Genomic DNA, 21,130 nt, shown 5'->3' on the forward strand with positions numbered 1-21,130 from the left:
TCGGCTCTCGGTTCTTAGATGACTCGGCTCTCGGTTCTCAGAGTTTTCAGATCAGACTCGGCTCTCGGTTCCAGACTCGGCTCTCGGTTCTCATACTCGGCTCTCGGTTCTCAGACTCGGCTCTCGGTTCTCATACTCGGCTCTCGGTTCTCAGACTCGGCTTTCGGTTCTCAGACTCGGCTATCGGTTCTCAGACTCGGCTCTCGGTTTTCAGACTCGGTCGGTTCTCAGACTCGGCTCTCGGTTCTCAGAGTCAAATGATGAAATATTTCATATGTGTCATTTTTATGAAATATTTCATATTTTTTTATGACATAATTGATGTCAATTACTTGTCAAAATGCTACAACACATGTACTTACCTTGATACATTTTAAAATTTAAATTTTTCAAACAATTCTTATATCAATAAATTTAGTTTAAATATTTTAGTCATGCATATTAAACCAAGAAAAAGTCGAATAGCTTATATAGCAATTCTCATTATTACATTCCTAATTCTGTACCTGGAAACCATCAATCGATCAAATTTTGATAATAAAATTAATAAAATTAACCAAAAAAGTGGAATTTTTCTAGAAAATATTCAAAATGATGATAAAAAAATGTTAAATAATTTAAATAGACATGTGTTTTTTATTGATAATGACGATGAAACAGAAGCTGTTATCAGAAATGCCAAAAAGGCATGCAATATTGAAGCTGCAGGTAAAAACAGACATTGTTGTTTTATTTAACAATAATACGTATGAATTAATATGTTTTTTTATTGACTTTATTAAATAGAAATATTGAAAAATTGAAGATTTTTATCATTCGAAGGGTTTTAACCCTCCTACCCCCATCCCCTCTCTCTTGGATATACAGCTGCTAATTCAATACACAGCTGTCAATTTAATATTGTTGAATTAAATGCAATTCTTAACAAATTGAAGACTTTTGTTCAAATGGGGTTAGGTGGGGGAAGGGTTTTAACCCTCCTACCCTATCCCCTCTCTCTTGGATATACAGCTGCTAATTCAATACACAGCTGCTAATTAAATATTGTTCAATTAAATGAAATTTCTACAAATTTATCCAAATGGGGTTAGGTGGGGAAGGGTTTTAACCCTCCTACCCCTCCCCCCTCTCTCTTGGATATACAGCTGCTAATTCAATACACAGCTGTTAATTTAATGCTGTTGAATTAAATGAAATTTCTACCAAATTGATGACTTTTGTCCAAATGGGGTTAGATGGGGGAGGGTTAGAGGCTGCAATTCCAACCCCACTCACTAGATGCATCTCCCCTAACCATTACATACTCCACTAATAATCACAATTGTTCTTTAAATTCCAGCAATTCTCAATCCCGACTATATAATTCATCTAATTTTTCTAATTCCAACACATGAAATAATGCTGCGTTATACGACATTGATGAAGGTTCTGTTGTCCTATGACAATATACAAATAAGATTCCTGAATGTTAAAGATTACTGTAAAGGAACCGATTTAGATAGTTGGATTAATGATGATCCATTTTGGAAGTATTCGACAGAACAAATTGCTGAAGTTATTAAAATTATGAGCGTTTTTAAGTATGGAGGTAAGTTGATGGTAAATCAGTGGTGGACAACCTTTGTGTTACGGTACTAAAGTTGGTTGAACTACATGTCGTGTGCTGTTATCGGTGTGGCTTACTCTGTAGCAAATGGCACTAATTGTTGATGTTAAGTCAGTGGTGGACAACTTTTGTGCTACGGTACTGAAGTTGGTTGAACTGTATGTCGTGTGCTGTTGTCGGTGTGGCTAACTCTGTAGCAAATGGCACCAAATGGAGTATATAAGAATTTGGGGGGAATGGGGGTTAGGTGGCATCAATTGGATATGCATTTTTAAGGTCCTAACCTCAATATCCCATTGGTTCTCGTGATGGACACAGTTTTGAGGTATCTGGCACGTAATCTGGGACATTAGGATGGGGAAGTTGATGCTATAAACCCTAAAATCTGCTTAACATTCCCTAATTTCAGGTGTATTTATGGATTTCAATACAATGTCCATCCGTTCATTACACGAAATTGATCATTCAAGTTTTGCATGTTCTGTACATGGACGATATGCAACATATGACGGTGTCGTACGAATTGATAAAGAATTTGGAAGTAAAATTGCTGTTGGATTTTATGAGTAAGTTATGGCTGTATAGGATAAGTTGGTTAATTTGGGATGAGGCTGGTGTGACTCTGAGTTGATGTAGGAGTCGACTAGACCCCGACACCAGGTCAGCATGTGTCCAGCACCATCCCAGAGTCATGTCAACCTAGTGTCAGAGTTATGCCTGAATAGCACAAGTTGGTTAATTCGGAATCAGGCTGGCGTGACTCTGACTTGATGTAGGAGTCGACTAGACCCCGACACCAGGTCAGCATGTGTCCAGCACCACCCAAAAGTCATGTCAACCAACTGTCACCTTCTCAATCTATTACCCAACCTGTCCTATTCGACTTAATTCCCAAAAAAATCCTTAAAATTATCAAAAATTCTTCCCAGGCGACTGCTTAAAGCCTTTCAACTAGTTCCATTGTCATCAGGCGAGGACATGAATGAATTTTATGATAAAAATTCAAAAAATCCACACGATCCACATCATCTACTATTAAGTACAATACAATCATTATGTCCTGATGTGTCAATACAGTCGAATGAGACAGTCAGCTGCGATGACATGACAATATTTCCAATAGATAAATGCGCACAACAGCTTGGACGGAGTTACAGTAAAGTTTTTATGATAAATCAAAAGAAATTTTCAAAATTATCAAAAAAAAGTTCATTTTTTGTCAATATTGACACAAAAGGAAGTAATTCTGGGTACATGAAGGTCAATGGACGATCAGCATATGCAAAACTTGCTAGAAAATTCTGTCCGAAAGTTGTTCGAGCTTCCGGGAGATTTTTTTAGGGACTTAAGTGCTGTTTGTCATCGGAAATATCTGAAAACAGCACAAACGAGTCAGCAAGTCAGCATCAACTGTGTCATCGATCTCATTTCAACTAAAATACACAAAAAAACTGACAAAATAACAATATTATTCATCATGTGATCGTTGTGTACTGTAATAAAGTTAAACCAGATATTTGAAAATTTTAGTGACGGAACTGGATGATGTCATTTAATTTTGGTGTCGGAATTTTGGGAATTTTAGGATTTAATTTTTGATTATTTGCTGTCCAATCCACTTCTACTCCTGTATCACTGTGACTTGTAGTGTCGAAGCTATACCACTAATGCTGACAACACTTCCGGTCCTGGCAGTCCGTCCGCACGTTCCAACTGCTTAGTTTCATTTCAATCATTTGTCCTTTTCCGTTTACCTTTTTTTAGTCGTCGTTAGTTCCAGTCTGGCTCTGTCTTTGGGTATCTTAGCGTTTAATTTAAGGATGACTCCTTGCTATGCCAACAAACTCGTATTAACCAAATTGTGGCATTCTCAAAAACGACCGTTAATTTTTTTTTTCAAAAAAATTGTTCTGTATATCCTTAACAACCACATAGTCCATATAAAAGTGATACCTAAACTCGCTGGATAAGTACCGATCTGCCGAACTTAGACTGGATCCAACACCAAGTAAGACTTATGAGGATCTCACCATCCACAAAGTCCGACACTGTTATCTTAAATACTGGAGCATGTCCTTTTTCACAAAACTTTTACTTACTTACTTCGCTGGTCGTACAGATCAACTGTGATCCATGGCCTCCCTCAAATGTCACCTAAAGCTGGTTCTATCGCCGGCTTCCGCCTGTCAATTGCCAATTCCAAATGCAATGCTGTCTCTATCGACAGCTTCCTTCCAGGAGTTCTTCGGTTTACCACGAGCTCTCTTACCATCCACAAAGTCTGATTTAAAGACATTATTTAGTGGAGGTCTTCTAATAACATGTCCAGTCCAACGGAGCCTGTTTACTTTGACTCCCTTTCACAAAAATATGTTGAAAATGTCATGAACCATATGCCATGTGCAGTTTTGATCGTGGCTTACCATCAAGGTGCTTTAAGACCTCAAAGTGAAATTATAGACACTTAAAAGCTCTGGACATTAAGGTACAAAGTCCACAATTTAATACAAAAAAAATATCTGAATTGACTTCAAGTTCTGTGCCTAGAATTGAGATCAATATAGAGGTTGCCTCAGCCCATGTCACATGAGACAGCATCAATCACCATCCATGTCATACCCAAATACCTCCATCTCCATTCCCAAAAAAACACATAGACTACCTCAAAGCTATGTCGTCATTAATCTATTTAAGCTAGTATTCAATAACTATAAAAACGATCAACATTATCACAATTTATATCAGTTGAGAGGAAGTTTTTAAGATGAATACTTGCTTAGTCTTATTTGTTGTTGTTTTTGCAGTTGGTAAGATGCTTAAATAAAATTTTTATAGACATGATTAATGCCTGAATTTTCAATTTTATAGCTGTTGAAGGACGTAAGTATTTTAAAGGGTCATCGACTATGGGGTCGTATGCTTATTACGTAGATTGATGTTACGTAACAAGCGACCAACCCCACAGTCCATAACATCCAAATATTCCATAAATTTAGGTGGTTCCTTTGAGAGATTTGGTGCCGAACGTGGTGGCTATGCCGAACGTGGAGGTTATGGTGGATTTGGACCAGAACGTGGCGGTTATGTCTTTCCACGATGTGCACCATGTCCAGTCGGTCAATATATACCACCTGGTGCTGTTACTTGTGCATGTGTTGCATGTACAGTCGCACCAGCAACATGTGTAGCACCAAAAACATGGAATACAACGACATGTAAATGTGGATGTGCAGCACCAAATCCAGCATGTACAATTTATCAATCATTTAATCCGAATACATGTGGATGTGTCTGTAAGTTTCCATTATGTCCATGGACAGGAGCACCAATTAATGCAACAACTTGTATGTGCTAAATGAGCTGATTTTTTTGTTACTTTTTTGTTATTTTATTGAGGACGTCTTCTGAATAAAATTGTATTATTTTGCAAAATTTAGTTCCGATTTTTATTTGGGTCAAATTCGAATTTTTCGAAATTCGATTTTCGAAATTCGATTTTCGAAATTCGATTTTCGAAATTCGATTTTCGAAATTCGATTTTCAAACAATTCAAAATAACGGTCAAAAAAATTTGAATTTTAACCGTATAAAAAATTGATTTATAACGGTCAAAAAAAAAATTGAATTTTAACGGTCAAAAAAAATTTGAATTTTTAAAAAATTAACGGTCATTTTTGAGACCAGCCACATTCTTGAATTTGAGATTGTTCATCACTCATCGCTTAATTTCGCAGTATTTATTTGTTGAGTTAGGTCGGAAATATTTTGATAAAAAAAAGAGAATTTCATTCCAGATCAGACAAAAAAGAAATACAATTTGGGTCTGTAATGTCAGATTAATGTATATAAAAAAGAAGTAATCTTGATATGATAAGAATTTGTGACAAATTTAGGGCATTAATTGCTACTTTGATGTTGGAATTTAATATAGATATTGAGCTATTGGAGGTAGAGGAATGGTTGGATTGGAGTGTGGATCTAGGAGGACTGGTAGGTTTGGTTTGGTAGGCATGTGTACAGTGGAGTATCCAAGGATCGGAAGGGTTGGGTTGACGTTCAAACCCTTCCCTTTCCACTTTTTACATCATCTTTTCGACAAAATTCTTGAATTTTTTAGGATTTTCAAGGAAGAAATCCACAATTAAGGAGCCATCTACTTCTCCCTTTATTCCTCCTGATCCCCTTCTTACCCTTCTTCTCCTCCTTCCTCTTCTTCCACTTCCCCCTCGTCTTTGGCCCCTAAGGAGGATGCATTGACCTAACAAGCCACCAACCTTAAATACAAGCTAAATAAACCAAAGTCGACCTGAACCTGTCTCAATGCCTTCTTTTTGACCTTCTCGTCCATCCAAAGAACAGTCCTATTTAGACGAAGGATGTTCTTATGCTTAAGAAGTGAGGAATCAGTGGAAGAATCACTTTGAACACCAACATCAACCGCCATCCCATTTGGAAGACATTCTTCAATTTGATAGGATTCTAAGTAACATACCCGAGCGATACACATGAATAAAGCACAGCCACGCAACATTTAAGGCTCTAAATTCAATCCACTTCCATTTGACAGCCTTATGGACGCCATTTGACCTCCACATTTGCCCACAAGTGCTCTAGAAAGCTTCAAGCCATCACCTTAGAACCTGTCGTGTCTCAACACCCCAAAGACTCCCTTCCCAAGCCTCTATGACCCACTCTGCCTTAATTACTACTTAAATACTACTTTATTGCTATTATTAGCTCACAAGACATCCTCCATAGGAAGTAAATTGCCACTTAATTTAATCTGCAAAAGTCAACAACTTAAGCTTCTGAAGTGGCATAAGTTCTTATGTTGGCACAGAATTCATAAAATGTTTAATTAAACACTTCAATTAGTATAAGTGTCTTTTTGTACATAACCTCAAAGCAGTGCATATTAATAGTATTTCAAGGATAGAATTTGAGATTAGGTTGATGTAATTTTGTGTTGAATTGTTGTTGGGTATGAAAGGCAGAATTGGGTGATGAATTATTAAAATTGTAGGTCAATGGTGGGCAACCTGTGTGTAGCAGCACTTTAGGGTGACTCCAAAGGGGAGAGAAGGGGAAGAAGGACGGTCTCCAATCCGAGATCGTGAGGATGACACTATTAAGCATGCATCATGTTGACCTGATACTTACTTACTTACTGGAATCATTATGCAATGTCCTGAATGCATCTTAAATTTCCAAAACTCAATCCAATGACTCAACCGTAATTCCATCAAACATTCACGCGTAAATTATCGATACTTCTATTATCAATCCCCACAGCTGAACATTCTATCTACAATAACTGATAACAATAAGTTCCACAATGACAACAAAGAAGAATTAGTCAAGTGTGCATAAAGTGCACAATAACTGCATGCTAGTATAAATGTCGCGGAATTATTAAGGTAGACAGTCAATGCAGCTTGTGTCTTACAAGTGAAAAGAGTTGAGCATTAAATTTGAGAATTTTGAAGCAGGAACTGCCACTAAAAAGTCATGAAATTTCTACTAATTCTGTCAATTTATGCTGTATATTCAGCAACAGCTGTTCCATATAGTCTCAATAATTTAGAGAGAATTTTTGGACCTTATAATGGATTAAGACTTAATCCTGATGCAAGGATTGTTGGTGGTAAGTTGGATATGCTGCTGATTTGATGGTCCCTAATTGTCTTGTTCCTGAATTTTAGGCGATGCCGCTAACATAACTGACTATCCATATCAAGGAAGCTTGTTGAGCTCATTAAGACACATTTGTGGATGTAACATAATAAGCAGTCATTTTGTATTTACGGCAGGTATGTAGTACCTGACCAAAGGGTTATTGACCCTTTAACCCTCACCCTTGACCCCCCATGACCCCCTCTAACCCTCCACTTCTTAATTTTCCAGCACATTGCACAAATGGCGCTGTTGCATCAATGTTATCCGTACGTGTTGGAAGCAGCTTTTTGGGACGTGATGGTGATGTCATTAAAGTTGCACAAATTATTCAACATCCAAGCTATAATTCATGGAATATTGACTATGACTTTTCACTATTGAGACTTCAAGAGGAATTGGTGTTTAGTGAACGTGTTCAGCCTATTAAGTTTCCATGTGCTGGAGAGGATTTCCGTGATGGAACGATTGTTTGTGAGTATTTTGTTGGACATTTGGGGGGTTCAACTTTGAAGTCTAATTGAGGTCTATTTGGGGTCCATTGGGTGTCCATTTGGGGTCCATTTGAGGTCCATTTGGGGTCCATTTGGGGTCCATTTGAAGTTCATTTTGGGTCCATTTGAAGTCTATTTGGGGTCCATTTGGGGTCTATTTGGTGCCCGACATTGGAGTCCATTTTAGGTCCATTTGGGGTCCATTTGGTGCCCGACATTGGAGTCCATTTGAGGTCCATTTGGGGTCCATTTGGGGTCCATTTGGGGTCCATTTGAGGTCCATTTGGGGTCCATTTGGTGCCCGACATTGAAGTCCATTTAAGGTCCATTTGGGGTCCATTTGGTGCCCGACATTGAAGTCCATTTAAGGTCCATTTGGGGTCCATTTGGTGCCCGACATTTGGGGTCCATTTGAGGTCCATTTGGGGTCCATTTGGTGCCCGACTTTAGGGTCAATTTGGGGTCCATTTGGGGTCCACTTGGAGTCCATTTGGTGCCCGACATTGGAGTCCATATGAAGTCCATTTGTGGTCCAATTGGAGCCCGACTCCAGCAGTCCTACAAACTCTACTTGAATGTTAACTGACAAATTCCCATTCCTTAATTCTAGCTACATCTGGATGGGGTAATACAATGAATTCAAGTATATCAAATGAACAATTGAGAGTCGTTTATGTTGTAACTATTAATCAGCAAGTATGCATCAATGCATATGCTAAGATAAATTCAGCAGTTACACCACGGTGAGTTGAGTTTGGGGACGTTCCTGTTCCGCAATGATCGTCCTCCTTGTTGAATAATTTTTTAATTCAATTTTATCTCTTTACATTTGTAATTTTGATGACAAATTCAAACTGCATGACTCAAAATCATCAGGGTAAGCATTAAATCCACAAAAATTGACAATATCTAAATTAATGGTTGGTCTATCCTCATTTCTAGATGATATGCGCGTAAGTATATCCAAAATAAGTTTTAAAAATTACAGAATTTAATCCCAGAGTTGGGTGGCTCAATGGATATGCTGCATAATACATGCCAGTCAGTTGCAATTGCCTCTCATACCCAAATGTCCTATCATTGACCATCTCGTGATGGACTTGGTTTAACTGGGACACATGGGACACTGGGACACATGAAGAGGTGGTCTGGATCATAGCTGGCATGACTTGGGGATTTTGGACCTCCATGTCCAACTCTGCAACCGACACTAATAATTTTTAATCCTTTTTTTGTTCTTAGTGGATATCTCATTGAAGGCGGTAAGGACGCTTGTCAAGGGTAAGTTAAACTGATGTGCAGCTGCAATTTGCAAGAAATTAGCTCATTTGGAACAGTGGTGGGCAACCTGTGTGCAGCGGCACCACCCGTATGCACCTGGAAGTTTTGAAAAAATATTACGAACCGTTTGTCGTGTGCGGTTATAGTCGAGGTTAATCACCAAGGTGTGACGAAGGTTGTCCATCACTGGTTTGGGTCAGACCGACATGAGTGGCAGTACTGATCAATGGCTGATCAATTTTATCTCATTTACAGTGACTCTGGTGGACCACTGGCCGCTCCTCATACTGACACCTATCTGGAAAGTGATGGAGTTCTGATTGGACTTGTATCATGGGTAGGTTGTTCATATCCGAGTGACATAAATGAAGAAGGCTCTGACAAACCTCCTTTAATGGTTCCAAATTGAAGCCGACTTCATGTGGAAGCCAAGTGACATCCATATGGCTGATTTGTGTCGCTCGGGATGCTTTAATTCAAGTCTAATTTGAGGACTGTCTCTATTTTTTCTTGTAGGGCTACGGATGCGCACGACCAAACTTCCCTGGAGTTTATTCAAGAATATCAGCAGTCAGTGATTGGGTCATGGACAAAACTGGCATTAAGACTTGCTATCGAGTCGGTCATAATGACTATCAAATCTTTAATAATCAATTGTTGAGAGACATTGAAGTTTAATGTGATTTTTTGTTGTTTTTTTTTTGTTGCTTAATTTTAAAATTGGGGATGGTTTGGATATGATGTGACGGGTGACGGGGTGAATGGGGTTGGAGACAAATATTATGTATTTTACAATTTTTTGATTAATAAAGGAACTGAATTTAAAATGGAATTTTCTCTTCTCTCTTCTCTCTTCTCTCTTCAAAATAGAGAAAAGAGAGAAAAGAGAGAAAAGAGAGAGAATTTCAATAAAAAACTCAAAACATGACACATAAAATAAATTTTATTCATAACATTATCAACATCAACATCCACTCATATTAAATTTTACAGTTTCAGCCTGACTGCGATTCATGACTTGAATAAGAAATTCATCATCTTTACCATCCACGACACGATTTGCTGAATCAAACATTAATTTACCAGTTTTAATAAAATCTTCAATTGTTGCAATATCTTTTGTTAATATTGGTGAGCTATTAAGGACATCAATGACTACATCCGGATCAACATCAATAAGATTTGATAAATTTTCAATAAAATCACCAAAAATTGCTTCGAGTTTTTGTTTTGTGTCAGTTTTAAGGACGTCACCCGATGTTAATGCACGTCCATTAACTTCATCATTACTGTGCCTTGCGATATCATTGAGATGATCTGATAAGTCTTGTAATGTTGTGAGCATTTTTGTTGTAAATTCTGAATAGATGTCGGTGGCCTGAGCATGGATTAATAAGTTACGTGGGATTACAGTTGCTGTTGGACCGCCACATAGGGAATCTGGAAGAAATAGCGAGTTCGATAATATCGGCCAAAATTTTGGCAGACAATTTTATTTCGGCTTATACAAAAATTGATCCCAAAAAAAATTTAGCCTAAATTTCGTCCGAAATAATAAAACTCGGCTAAGATTTCGTCCGAAATAATAAAATTCGGCCAATATTCTGGTAGGTCCGACGAACCAAGCCCGATCAAAATATTGGCTGAAATTTCAGCAGAATGATTATACCAGACATAATTTCGGCCGATATTTTGGCTCATACAAAACTTGATTTCAAAAAAAATTACCCGAATTTTCGTCCAAAATAATAAAATTCGGCCAAAATTTCGTCCGAAATAATAAAACTCGACCAAAATTTTGTCCGAAATAATACATTTTAGTCAAAATTTTGTCAAAAATAATAAAACTCGGCTAAGATTTCGTCCGAAATAATAAAATTCGGCCAATATTCTGGTAGGTCCGACGAACCAAGCCCGATCAAAATATTGGCTGAAATTTCAGCAGAATGATTATTTCAGACATAATTTCGGCCGATATTTTGGCTCATACAAAAATTGTTTTAAAAAAATTCCGTCAATCTTTCGTCCGAAACAATAAAATTCGACCAAAATTTCGTCCGAAATAATAAAATTCGGTCAAAATTTTGTCCGAAATAATAAAATTCGGCCAAAATTTCGTCCGAGATAATAAAATTCGGCCAAAATTTTCGTCCGAAATAATTCAATTCGGTCAAAATTTCGTCCGAAATAATAAAATTCGGCCAAAATTTCGTCCGAAACAATAAAATTCGGCCGATATTTCTGTCGGTCCTATAAACCAAGCCCTTTGAGTTCTGTCAACTCAGTTTCGTGCTATGACTTTTAAATCAAAATTCGGACAGAATCAAATATGATGAGCTATCAATCATAGCTCATCCACATGCTGTCATGACTCAATCTACCGTGTCCGATTCGTCATGTCGACTTAATATTCATCCTTTTGTCATGACTTTTTGTATAATATTACAGCTACACTTCCTAGTCACGATATTCATGTCTATCCAAAAGTGTGACTATTAATTTGTAGTCATAAGCTGACTAGAACATAATTATGACACATTTACATTGAGGACCTTGATATTGAGATCAAGTCCAAGACTGCAACATCGAGGAATTCCTTTTGTTGTCACGGTCTCGGTCCCGGTCTTAGTTGAGAACGGACTGCACTTTAACAGAGTTCAATTCTTATCCGATTCAGTCCGACTTGACCGGAATTCTGTCAACTTTGGTGTCAACTACGTCTGAGCCTTTACATAATCCTTTTATACTTACTTTTAACAATGAATAAAATTATAAATAATTCAATAAAAATTTTCATTATTTTAACAATTATATTGAAAGCTTATTGAACTGTGGCTGAACATTAACACCTAACTTATTTCATATACTAAAACTTATATTTATAGTTCATGGATAATTTTTATTGTTGTAATTTTTACACGACCGTTTACGTTATCAATCACGGGTTTTTAACAATGCAAACGATTTTATTTGAAATTTAGGCGTGATTTAAATTTTCAATTTCCGGACTCAGACTCGGACTTCGGACACTCGGACTATCGGACACTCGGACAATCGGACACTCGGACACTCGGACAATCGGACACTCGGACACTTGGACAATCGGACAATCGGACAATCGGACAATCGGACGATCGGACAATCGGACACTCGGACAATCAGACGATCGGACAATCGGACACTCGGACAATCGGACACTCGGACAATCAGACACTCGGACACTCGAACATTCGGACATTCGGACATTCGGACAATCGGACATTCGGACAATCGGACACTCGGACACTTGGACACTTGGACAATCGGACACTTGGAACAATCGGACACTCGGACAATCAGACGATTGGACAATCGGACAATCGGACACTCGGACAATCAGACACTCGGACACTCGGAACAATCGGACAATCGGATAATCGGACACTCGGACAATCTGACACTCCGACACTCGGACAATCAGACAATCGGACAATCGGACAATCGGACACTCGGACAATCGGACACTTGGACAATCGGACAATTGGACAATCGGAGACTCGAACACTCGGTTTCGGTTTTCTGACTCAGTTCTGACACACAGATTCGTATAATTCTAATTATTTTTATCAAATAGCCACAATGAAACATGAAACATCAGTCACTGACTCATTAAATAAATTCTGTCAAGCTCAGATTTTATGAAAAAATTGAATCACTTTAAAGTCATCAGTTGAACAATTAACATAAATTAAAATCTAAAAAGTGAAAAAAGTGTCAAAAAGAGTGAAATTGTGCCTCAAAAAGTTAATAAATTCAGCATAATCACAAAATGGCCATAAAGGAAATTTTCATGTAAGTTTTTTTTTGAATCTTTTAAGAATTAAGGAAGTGATGAGTAATTTAGGGATGGGCTGGATGTGTGCACTTAATTGTATGTCTTTAAATAGTACGGGGAACTGGTTTAATTAAGGATTTCCTACCCAAAAGTCAGACTAGGGTTGATCCAAAGATACCGGTCTGGAGCATTGAATGAGCTCTAGGCATAGAAATACAGACCGGAGACTATTGGCTCAGAATCTTAGGTCAGACACATTCGGTTAAATTGTGTAGTCAATTTTGATAGTCCGAAGTGTATCCAGGTGTTTAGGTATAGGTGGTATATCCAGGTATAGGTGGATTTAAGGGTCGATTGCCATTTTTTGGATAAAATTCTTAAATCCTCTGTTTTGAGTCACATTTAAGTATAATAAGTCACAATGACAAATCCCTAAAATTATTCATTAATGTACAGCTCATAAAATTAATCTAAAATAATGAAATTACAGCTTTGTTGCTGTTTGGGCTGTGCTGTGTGGATTTGGTGATTCAGTTGATATGAAGTGTTTTTATGTGACTGATTATATTTTTGCTGTTGGTTCTGTCTATCGATGCGTTCCCCAAAATACTCTCAACATAAGATCAAAAGAATCAGCTGTGATTGATTCCGTGAATGGAGCTCATAACACTGGCAAGAGCAACGCAGATGTTACTTGTTTTTGGTCACGCGATTCCTCTCGTATCATTGAATATTTCCCGCGTAATTTAGGAAATCACTTCATTAATCTCAGAATGATTCTCATTAACAATGGTCGTTTGAAGGAAATTCAGCAGAGCGATTTGATGCCTTATTCAAAGTTGGTTCGTCTTGACTTGTATGAAAATGACATTGAATTTCTTGAGGATGGTCTTTTTGCTTACAATTTGGAGTTGGAAGTTATTACTTTTTCATTTAATAAATTAATTTATTTTGGAACTGACGTTTTTGAGAGTTTAAGTAAATTGGCATGGTTGGATCTTAGAAGAAACAAATGCATCGACATGGAAGCTGTCAACAACAAAACAGCAGTAAAAGAAGTCATCGGACAAGCAAAACTTAAATGTTCTGGCTATTCTGGCATCGATAAGGAATTGCAAAAACTGGAAAATTCACTGCTTAATGTCAATTCTGATTCATTTCCAATTTTCGACCAAAAACTCCAAAACCTTCAAAGTCGATTCCAAAATTCAAATTTATCGAATTCAACGCCTTTCAAGGAACGATTTCAGTCAATTTCGAGTAAAGCAACTAGCATGAAAATGACATTCAAGGACACCAGCATGTCCACCATTAATTCCACTGTATCAGCCATGAACGCCAAAGTCACCGCCATGGACGCAAAAGTCACAGCACTTGACACCAGCATGTCCACCATTAATGCCACTGTATCAGCCATGAACGCCAAAGTCACAGCACTTGACACCAGCATGTCCACCATTAATTCCACTGTATCAGCCATGAACGCCAAAGTCACAGCACTTGACACCAGCATGTCCACCATTAATGCCGCTGTATCAGCCATGGACCAAAGAATCACCAACCTAACATCAATTCTGCATGACTTCATCCAATCCAGCACAATATCATCAAATCAGTTAAAGGACAACATTAAAAGTGCCAGTTATAGGATTACAATGCTGGTCGGTTCCTTAACAATTTCATTCTCAGTTATATTCATCATAATATACATAATATACACAATTCTGACTCAATATGATGACATCGACGACTGATTGACTTGATTTGGACAGGATAAAATGGATATAGAAGTAAGTTATGGACATAGTTAATGAGGGTCTTGGGACTTAAATTTTAATATTTATTTTTTTATTTTAGAATTGAACTTCAACTGGATTACGAGGGACTTTATACTTATTTATGATTTGCATACTTCTTTTTAATAATTTGATCAAAGGTTTTTGTGCCTTTTTATAAACACTTAAATTGGCTTTTCCTTTGTTAGAGTTTTTTTTTATTTCTTTCTATGCTTTTTTAATAAAATGTTTCAAAATTCTCAAGAATCTTGTTTTTTTTCGGTCGTCTTCGTTCGTCTTCGGTCGTCTTCGGTCGTCTTCGGTAGTGTTCGGTCTTCTTCGGTCTCTTCGGTCTTCTTCGGTCTCTTCGGTCTTCTTCGGTCTCTTCGGTCTTCTTCGGTCTTCTTCGGTCTCTTCGGTCTCTTCGGTCTTCTTCGGTCTTCTTCGGTCTTCTTCGGTCTTCTTCGGTCTCTTCGGTCGTCTTCGGTTGTCTTCGTTCGACTTCGTTCGTCTTCGGTTTTCGGCCTCTTCGGTCGTATTCGGTCGTCTTTGGTCGTCTTCGGTCATCTTCGTTCGTCTTCGGTCTTCGCTCTTCGCTCTTTGGCTCTTCGGTCTTTCGGTCTTCGGTCTTCGGTCTTCGGTCTTCGGTCTTCGGTCTTCGGTCTTCGGTCTTCGGTCTTCGGTCTTCGGTCTTCGGTCTTCGGTCAATGAATAAAGCTCATAACTGTGAGTATGATCAAATCCATCAGGCTTTTATTTAATATTCTTTAAAATAACATTTCATGTATACATTTTTGTATATTCTGCTTTATATTTAGCTTGAATTTCTTTCCTTTTAATTTTAAATGCAGCTGTTACAAGACCGGATTCGGGTGTCCATGGCTCGGGTACTAATGTAATTTTTGTTGGTATTTCAAATTTTATAAGATTTGATTTAGCTGCATGTTCCTGTATTTTCTTTAATGCAAGATTTGTAACTTCACGATTCATGCACAGCTGTTCCATTTCACCTGATATACCAAGTGTTGCTGCCAAATCTTTTAATCCAATTTCAGCTGGTGCAATAACAGCAACACAATAAGTCTTTGTTGAGTCACCATAAACACAAATATTTTCAACAAATAAGCATGTCTTAAGTTCCGATTCAACTTTACCAAGTGATATGTATTCACCATGTTGTAGCTTAACTAAATCCTTTTTACGATCTAGGAAAAAAATTCATTTAAGGAAATAACTCAATAAACAGGAAGAAGTAAGGCTTACCAATAATTTTGACAGTTCCATCCTCATGAATCTCAGCAATATCACCAGTTCTCATCCATCGAACACCATTCTCAACAAAAAATGTCTCAGCATTTTCAGCTGGTCTCTTAAAATATCCCATTGATACATTATCACCGCCAACAATCACCTCACCTTGTGGATGTGGCTTCTTAGTCACCATATAGTTTCCTTCCTCCCAATTAACAATTCTTATTAATGATGTTGTGACGGGTGGACCAGAACGTCCAAGTGATAAATCAAGTTGTTCCATAAGTGTCGCACCAGCTGTTGTTTCCGTTAATCCATAACCTTGCAGTACATCCAAACAAAGGGAATTACGTATAAACTCATGAGTATCTAGGAACAAAAAAAAATTATCAAAAATTTGACATTTTATGATTAATTCCGATATTATACCTGGCGATAAAGGTGCACCGCCACTTATCATTGCCCTCATTTTACCACCCATTAATGCAGCAACCTTCTTAAAGATAATCTTGTCCACAATTGGTGTCCGATATCCACGTCTTGTCCATCGTTGCTTATAATTCACACAATAATTAAATAATGCTTGCTTAACAGCTGATTCCTTGCTCATTTTATCAGTAACACCTTTACGGACACGATCAAGAATTAATGGAACTGTTGTCATAACAGTTGGTTCCAATGCACGTGCATCACCCATTGTACCAGCCATAACCTTTGCACTTGAGTCAAGTAGTGTTAATGCTGTCGAGTAGCCTATTGGAACTCCAACACATAAGGATATACTTTCAGCTAATAGCTCATAGACATGTGCAAGTGGTAAGAGACCAAGGAACATATCGCCGGGTATTACTTTGACCTTAAAATAGCAGCAATATTAAGGAATTAATTTTATTATTTTTTTTTAGTTCCAACTTACACCATCCGAGAAGCTCATAACTGTTGATATGCAGTTCCAGTGGGACAGCATGACACCTTTTGGAACTCCAGTTGATCCACTTGTGTACATAAGAATTGCAATGTCATCACGTGTTGGTGAATGTTCATCTGTAAATTAAGGAACAAGTCATAAAATTGTCAGTTCCAGTCAGTTCCTCTACAACTCACCAAATCGATTATTGGCACCAGCTCTAACAACTTCCGTGTACGGCACAACTCTAACATTACCAAAATTAGTCGTATCCGTTGGATGTAATTGATCCTCAAAGTACACAACCGTATGGACATTTGGGATATCCTTTAAAATATTTCTGATTTTTGGCAGCAATTCGTGACTTGTTATGACAAATTTAACTTCCGTCTCATTAACACCAAAGGCAATTCCATCCTCACCAAGTGTCGCATAAATTGTACATACTGTGCAGTTCTGTTTGAATAGTCCATGTGCAGCAATCATCCATTCAGCACGTGTCTCGGCAAATATGACAATTCGGTCTTTTGGATTGACTCCAAGTTCTCTTAATCCTTTGCCAAAGTTTGATGCTTCCGTATTGACTTCATCGAATGTCCTCCATTTATAGACACCCATTCGGTACTTTTTGAATGTCTTTCCATCTGGCTGTCTCTCATCTTCTTCCGACAGAATTTGTCTAGTTCCAAGACATTTCTTACTTTTATACTGATTTACTGCATATTTTATCATCTTTTCGAGTGTATCAATGCCTTGCTTTTCAAGTAATTTATGGAGTTCCATATGGGGTCGTATGTTTTTGTAGGTGATTGCCGTGCTGGATGAGCTGATGGGTTTGGCCTGGAATGATGATGTTGAGATATTTGAGGTTATGGGGTTGGGTTACTTAGGGACATTATTGGTTAATATTTGAGGTTTAAATTGATTATACTTAGTGGTATGGAGGGGGAATCAGGGAGGAATCTGGGGGAATCAGGGGAGAACCAGGGAGGAATCAGGGGAAACCGGGGGAATCTGGGAGGAATCAGGGGAGAACCAGGGGTAATAAGTTGGAATTCAGGGGAATCAGGGGGAAATCAGGGGAATCTGCTGGAATCTGGGGGAATCAGGGAGGAATCTGGGAGGAATCAGGAGGAATCAGGGAGGAATCAGGGGAGAATCAGGGGAGAATCAGGGGAGAATCAGGGGAGAATCAGGGGAGAATCAGGGAGGAATCAGGGAGGAATCAGGGAGGAATCAGGGGAGAATCAGGGGAGAATCAGGGAGGAATCAGAAATTGGCAAGCAATAGCCATCAATAGAGCTAGTTTTAAGGCTGCATCTAAAGGAAGTCATGGATCACAATTGATCTGTACGGTCAGCGAAGTAAGTAAGTAATGGAGGAGGTTGGGAGTCAACCTTTAATTCCAAAATGACCTGACTTTACCAAATTCTAGTGATCGACCCAATATCCCGATGCATCACATTGACTCATAGTTCCACTTCTGTTGCTTACTTACTCACTTACTGGAATCTTACTCCCACTTGTATCCTAGGTCATTACAACACCCCTTCCATCTGACTCTACATCTGTAGCGAGTCACTAAAAAGTTGATGACTAAATCCTTTATAATTTTGAGTTCTACGACCTTGAATGGCATAGTCATAACATAAACATAAAGAATGCTTCCATAAAATCATCAAATGAACCAGATTTAACAATAAAATCCATTATCTAATCTGATAAGCTGAATGTTCTGATAATGACAAGTTACAGAGTACAATATAAAGTCAGTTAAATCTAAATTTTTCTTATCATTTGATTGTACCGAGATGTACATTGGATGTGATGTGACTAAATTTGGACTGTCTAAAACTGTCTTGAGCAGCCTTACTTACTAAGCTGGCCGCACAGATCAAGTGTGATCCATGACATCCCTCAGTCGGCTCCTGAAGCTGCTTAGCTACTGGAACCATGCTCCAACTTGAAGCTTAGGTTGCTACATGGCATTATGTCAGAGCCACATCAACCTCGTTGTCCCTAACTTGGTGCCTTTGAGGTTCGGTTCCAATGTAACACCATATCAGACCCATGTCAACTTGATGGTTCCTGGCTTGGTGCCTTAGAGGTTCTGTTTCTATCTAACACCATGTCAGAGACAAGTCAACCTGATCCGGATTGGCATGGAAGCCATACGGAAGCCCAGGATCCTCTAAAAATGCTTATATAGCCCCCCATAAAAGTGATATTTTCATCACCATACCACCCCGGTTCCATTCTTATCATTTGATTGCAGTCTATTTTTAAAATCCGATAATAATAAATGTTACATCACATCGCATTATCGTACAATACCCATTCAAGCACATTATTTGATAAAGAATTGCAAGCCATTTCAATGAACTTCTTACATTATTTACTACAAAAAAAAGTCTTATCAAAAAAAATTTAACATTTTTTTTCATTGACGCAATTGCTGATCGTAGCCGGCATTAAGCTTCTGTCAACAAAAAGTTAATGATAAGGAACTGTGTCGTAAGTCACAGCAGATCAAGCTCTTATCGTGATGTCTTAAAACATTTTTTTTTTGATATTTTTTGTCCGCATATCGACAGATATAAATAGAGAAAAATTGGGGACTTTATGGATGTTAGGAATTGATTTTGTGACTTGATTTACTTATGGACTGTAATCTTGGGTGACTAAAGGGCTGTATTGGATTAAAAATGGCAATAAAGTGGGGAAAACCCAACGAATTTGGGCTTCTGTGAATGGTTCCGTCCACAGATCATATCTGATGACATCTACCCTTGTGGACATCCACATGGACATCCACATGCGGATGGGGTCACTTGGGAATGTCGAGCTGATAAGCTGCAAGTTCAAGTTCACATTGAACTTGACTAAAATTGACTTTTTAGGCGACATTCCTGCTTAGGACATGAAATTGCTTATCAACTGCTTATCAAGGACGTAGTCAGACATAGGGAGCAGCACGTAGCATCCCAATAAACCCCATCAAACCAATAAACTATCTCCTTCCTCCATAAATTCACTCCTGCTTCCTAGCAACTACTCAAAAAGATAATTTGACGTAATGTTGAACTGTTTGCCATCAAAAAAAGTAAGGTCAGTTATACCATTGCACCGTACGCGTACGAAGAGAGATAAGATATTATGTAAAACTGACATTATTCTATCATTTTAGACAGCACTGCTTTTTTGAATCATAACTGAATATAGAAGCATTGTTTGAAGCATGATTTGTCATCAGATTATGGTGTGACTGTGGGTTGATGACATGGCGTGACTCTGACTTGATGACATGGAGTGACTCTGACTTGATGACATGGAGTGACTCTGGGTTGGTGACATGGTGTGACTCTGGGTTGGTGACATGGAGTGACTCTGACTTGGTGACATGGAGTGACTCTGGGTTGGTGACATGGAGTGACTCTGGGTTGGTGACATGGTGTGACGTGACTCTGGGTAGACTTGACTATACCCTGATTAGCACAGGTCATTCCTAGTCAACATTTTCATGGATAATTCTAGTCAACTGGCACTAAATTGGTATAACCCTTACTTCCTACGATACAGAATAACCCTGCCCCTATCCCCCCATTCCAGAACGTAATAATTGAACGACCCTATTGGTGCTATGCCACTAAGTGTTTAGCACTGAGTATGAGCAGCAATTCTTCCGCAAATATATTAAAATGCTGGAATTTTTCCAATTTTTCAGCTCAAAAGTCGTGAAAATTCCAACAAAAAATTGACAAAAAATTGCAAATTTTCAAAATTTTCATTTGGAAAATTCGAGAAAAAAATTGTAAAAAATTCCCAAAAAAGCCTCAAAACTCACCTTAACATCCTTAATTCTCTGTCTCATCTTCCATGGCTGTTGTACCAAAAAATAAATTGGCAGTGTCAATAAAGTATAAATAAATGAAATAACTGCAATTATTCCAACAACTATAACCGATCCAATTGACATTGTGCGACAAGATTTATATAAGAAATCAAAGGTTGTTGACAATTAAGCAGCTGCGACTTGATAAAAAAAAACCTCTGAAACCTTTAAAAACTTGATCACAAATGAAGTAAAATTTTTTTTCAATTTTTGAAGAAACTAGCAATAAGAGGATGTGGGGATAGTTTGGTATAGTCGGACCGTGATGTTAGTTTTTGGATATAAGATGCATAACAAGTCATTCTACTTCCTATAACCTTCAAAATATCTCAAAATAAATCAAAATTTCGTCAATTTTCTCCAATTTTTCTAAATTTTCCATCAAATTTTAAGCCAAAATCACCCAAAAAACTAACAATTTTAAGTAATTGAACGGT

The 21,130-nt window shown here is 37.9% G+C and overlaps 4 protein-coding genes across 4 annotated transcripts; 3 read left to right on the forward strand and 1 right to left on the reverse strand.

The window, feature by feature from the left end:
- The first annotated feature begins 512 nt into the window (after positions 1-512).
- LOC139090725 (uncharacterized) lies at positions 513-3,144 on the forward strand. Its single transcript, XM_070640530.1, has 4 exons — positions 513-708; positions 1,340-1,588; positions 2,016-2,172; positions 2,536-3,144. Exons 1-4 carry the CDS (start codon positions 606-608, stop codon positions 2,945-2,947), a joined length of 921 nt encoding a protein of 306 aa, XP_070496631.1. The 5' UTR covers positions 513-605; the 3' UTR covers positions 2,948-3,144.
- A 1,144-nt stretch (positions 3,145-4,288) lies between these two features.
- On the forward strand, positions 4,289-5,042 carry LOC139090931 (balbiani ring protein 3-like). The gene is made up of 3 exons (XM_070640823.1): positions 4,289-4,413; positions 4,475-4,486; positions 4,603-5,042. The coding sequence occupies exons 1-3, from the start codon at positions 4,371-4,373 to the stop codon at positions 4,959-4,961; spliced, it is 414 nt and encodes a 137-aa protein (XP_070496924.1). The 5' UTR covers positions 4,289-4,370; the 3' UTR covers positions 4,962-5,042.
- A 2,072-nt stretch (positions 5,043-7,114) lies between these two features.
- Positions 7,115-9,732, forward strand: LOC139089829 (trypsin-1-like). The gene is made up of 7 exons (XM_070639456.1): positions 7,115-7,250; positions 7,309-7,416; positions 7,511-7,753; positions 8,384-8,516; positions 9,016-9,054; positions 9,310-9,391; positions 9,571-9,732. The coding sequence occupies exons 1-7, from the start codon at positions 7,115-7,117 to the stop codon at positions 9,730-9,732; spliced, it is 903 nt and encodes a 300-aa protein (XP_070495557.1).
- Positions 9,733-15,368: 5,636 nt separating this feature from the next.
- On the reverse strand, positions 15,369-20,854 carry LOC139090980 (fatty acid CoA ligase Acsl3-like). The gene is made up of 6 exons (XM_070640898.1): positions 20,646-20,854; positions 16,999-17,641; positions 16,811-16,938; positions 16,324-16,750; positions 15,907-16,263; positions 15,369-15,848 (listed from the first exon to the last, which is right to left on the reverse strand). The coding sequence occupies exons 1-6, from the start codon at positions 20,775-20,777 to the stop codon at positions 15,424-15,426; spliced, it is 2,112 nt and encodes a 703-aa protein (XP_070496999.1). The 5' UTR covers positions 20,778-20,854; the 3' UTR covers positions 15,369-15,423.
- Between the last annotated feature and the right edge of the window lie 276 nt (positions 20,855-21,130).

The sequence above is a fragment of the Chironomus tepperi genome, unplaced genomic scaffold, assembly GCF_022539635.2.
Source record: "Chironomus tepperi strain 1889 unplaced genomic scaffold, CSIRO-AGI_Ctep_v1 contig_13, whole genome shotgun sequence".
In the NCBI taxonomy this organism is placed as follows: Eukaryota; Metazoa; Arthropoda; class Insecta; order Diptera; family Chironomidae; genus Chironomus; species Chironomus tepperi.

Bases quoted from the DNA above. Each gene is read 5' to 3' on its own strand.
- LOC139090725 (XM_070640530.1), top strand. From the start codon at position 606: ATGTTAAATAATTTAAATAGACATGTGTTTTTTATTGATAATGACGAT. The intron at 1,589-2,015 runs GTAAGTTGATGG...CCCTAATTTCAG, and splicing joins GAGCGTTTTTAAGTATGGAG to GTGTATTTATGGATTTCAAT. The intron at 2,173-2,535 runs GTAAGTTATGGC...AATTCTTCCCAG, and splicing joins ATTGCTGTTGGATTTTATGA to GCGACTGCTTAAAGCCTTTC.
- LOC139090931 (XM_070640823.1), top strand. From the start codon at position 4,371: ATGAATACTTGCTTAGTCTTATTTGTTGTTGTTTTTGCAGTTG.
- LOC139089829 (XM_070639456.1), top strand. From the start codon at position 7,115: ATGAAATTTCTACTAATTCTGTCAATTTATGCTGTATATTCAGCAACA. The intron at 7,417-7,510 runs GTATGTAGTACC...TTAATTTTCCAG, and splicing joins TCATTTTGTATTTACGGCAG to CACATTGCACAAATGGCGCT. The intron at 8,517-9,015 runs GTGAGTTGAGTT...TTTTGTTCTTAG, and splicing joins AATTCAGCAGTTACACCACG to TGGATATCTCATTGAAGGCG.
- LOC139090980 (XM_070640898.1), bottom strand. From the start codon at position 20,777: ATGTCAATTGGATCGGTTATAGTTGTTGGAATAATTGCAGTTATTTCA. The intron at 17,642-20,645 runs GTGAGTTTTGAG...TCATCATTCCAG, and splicing joins AGAGAATTAAGGATGTTAAG to GCCAAACCCATCAGCTCATC. The intron at 16,939-16,998 runs GTGAGTTGTAGA...CTTAATTTACAG, and splicing joins TGGTGCCAATAATCGATTTG to ATGAACATTCACCAACACGT.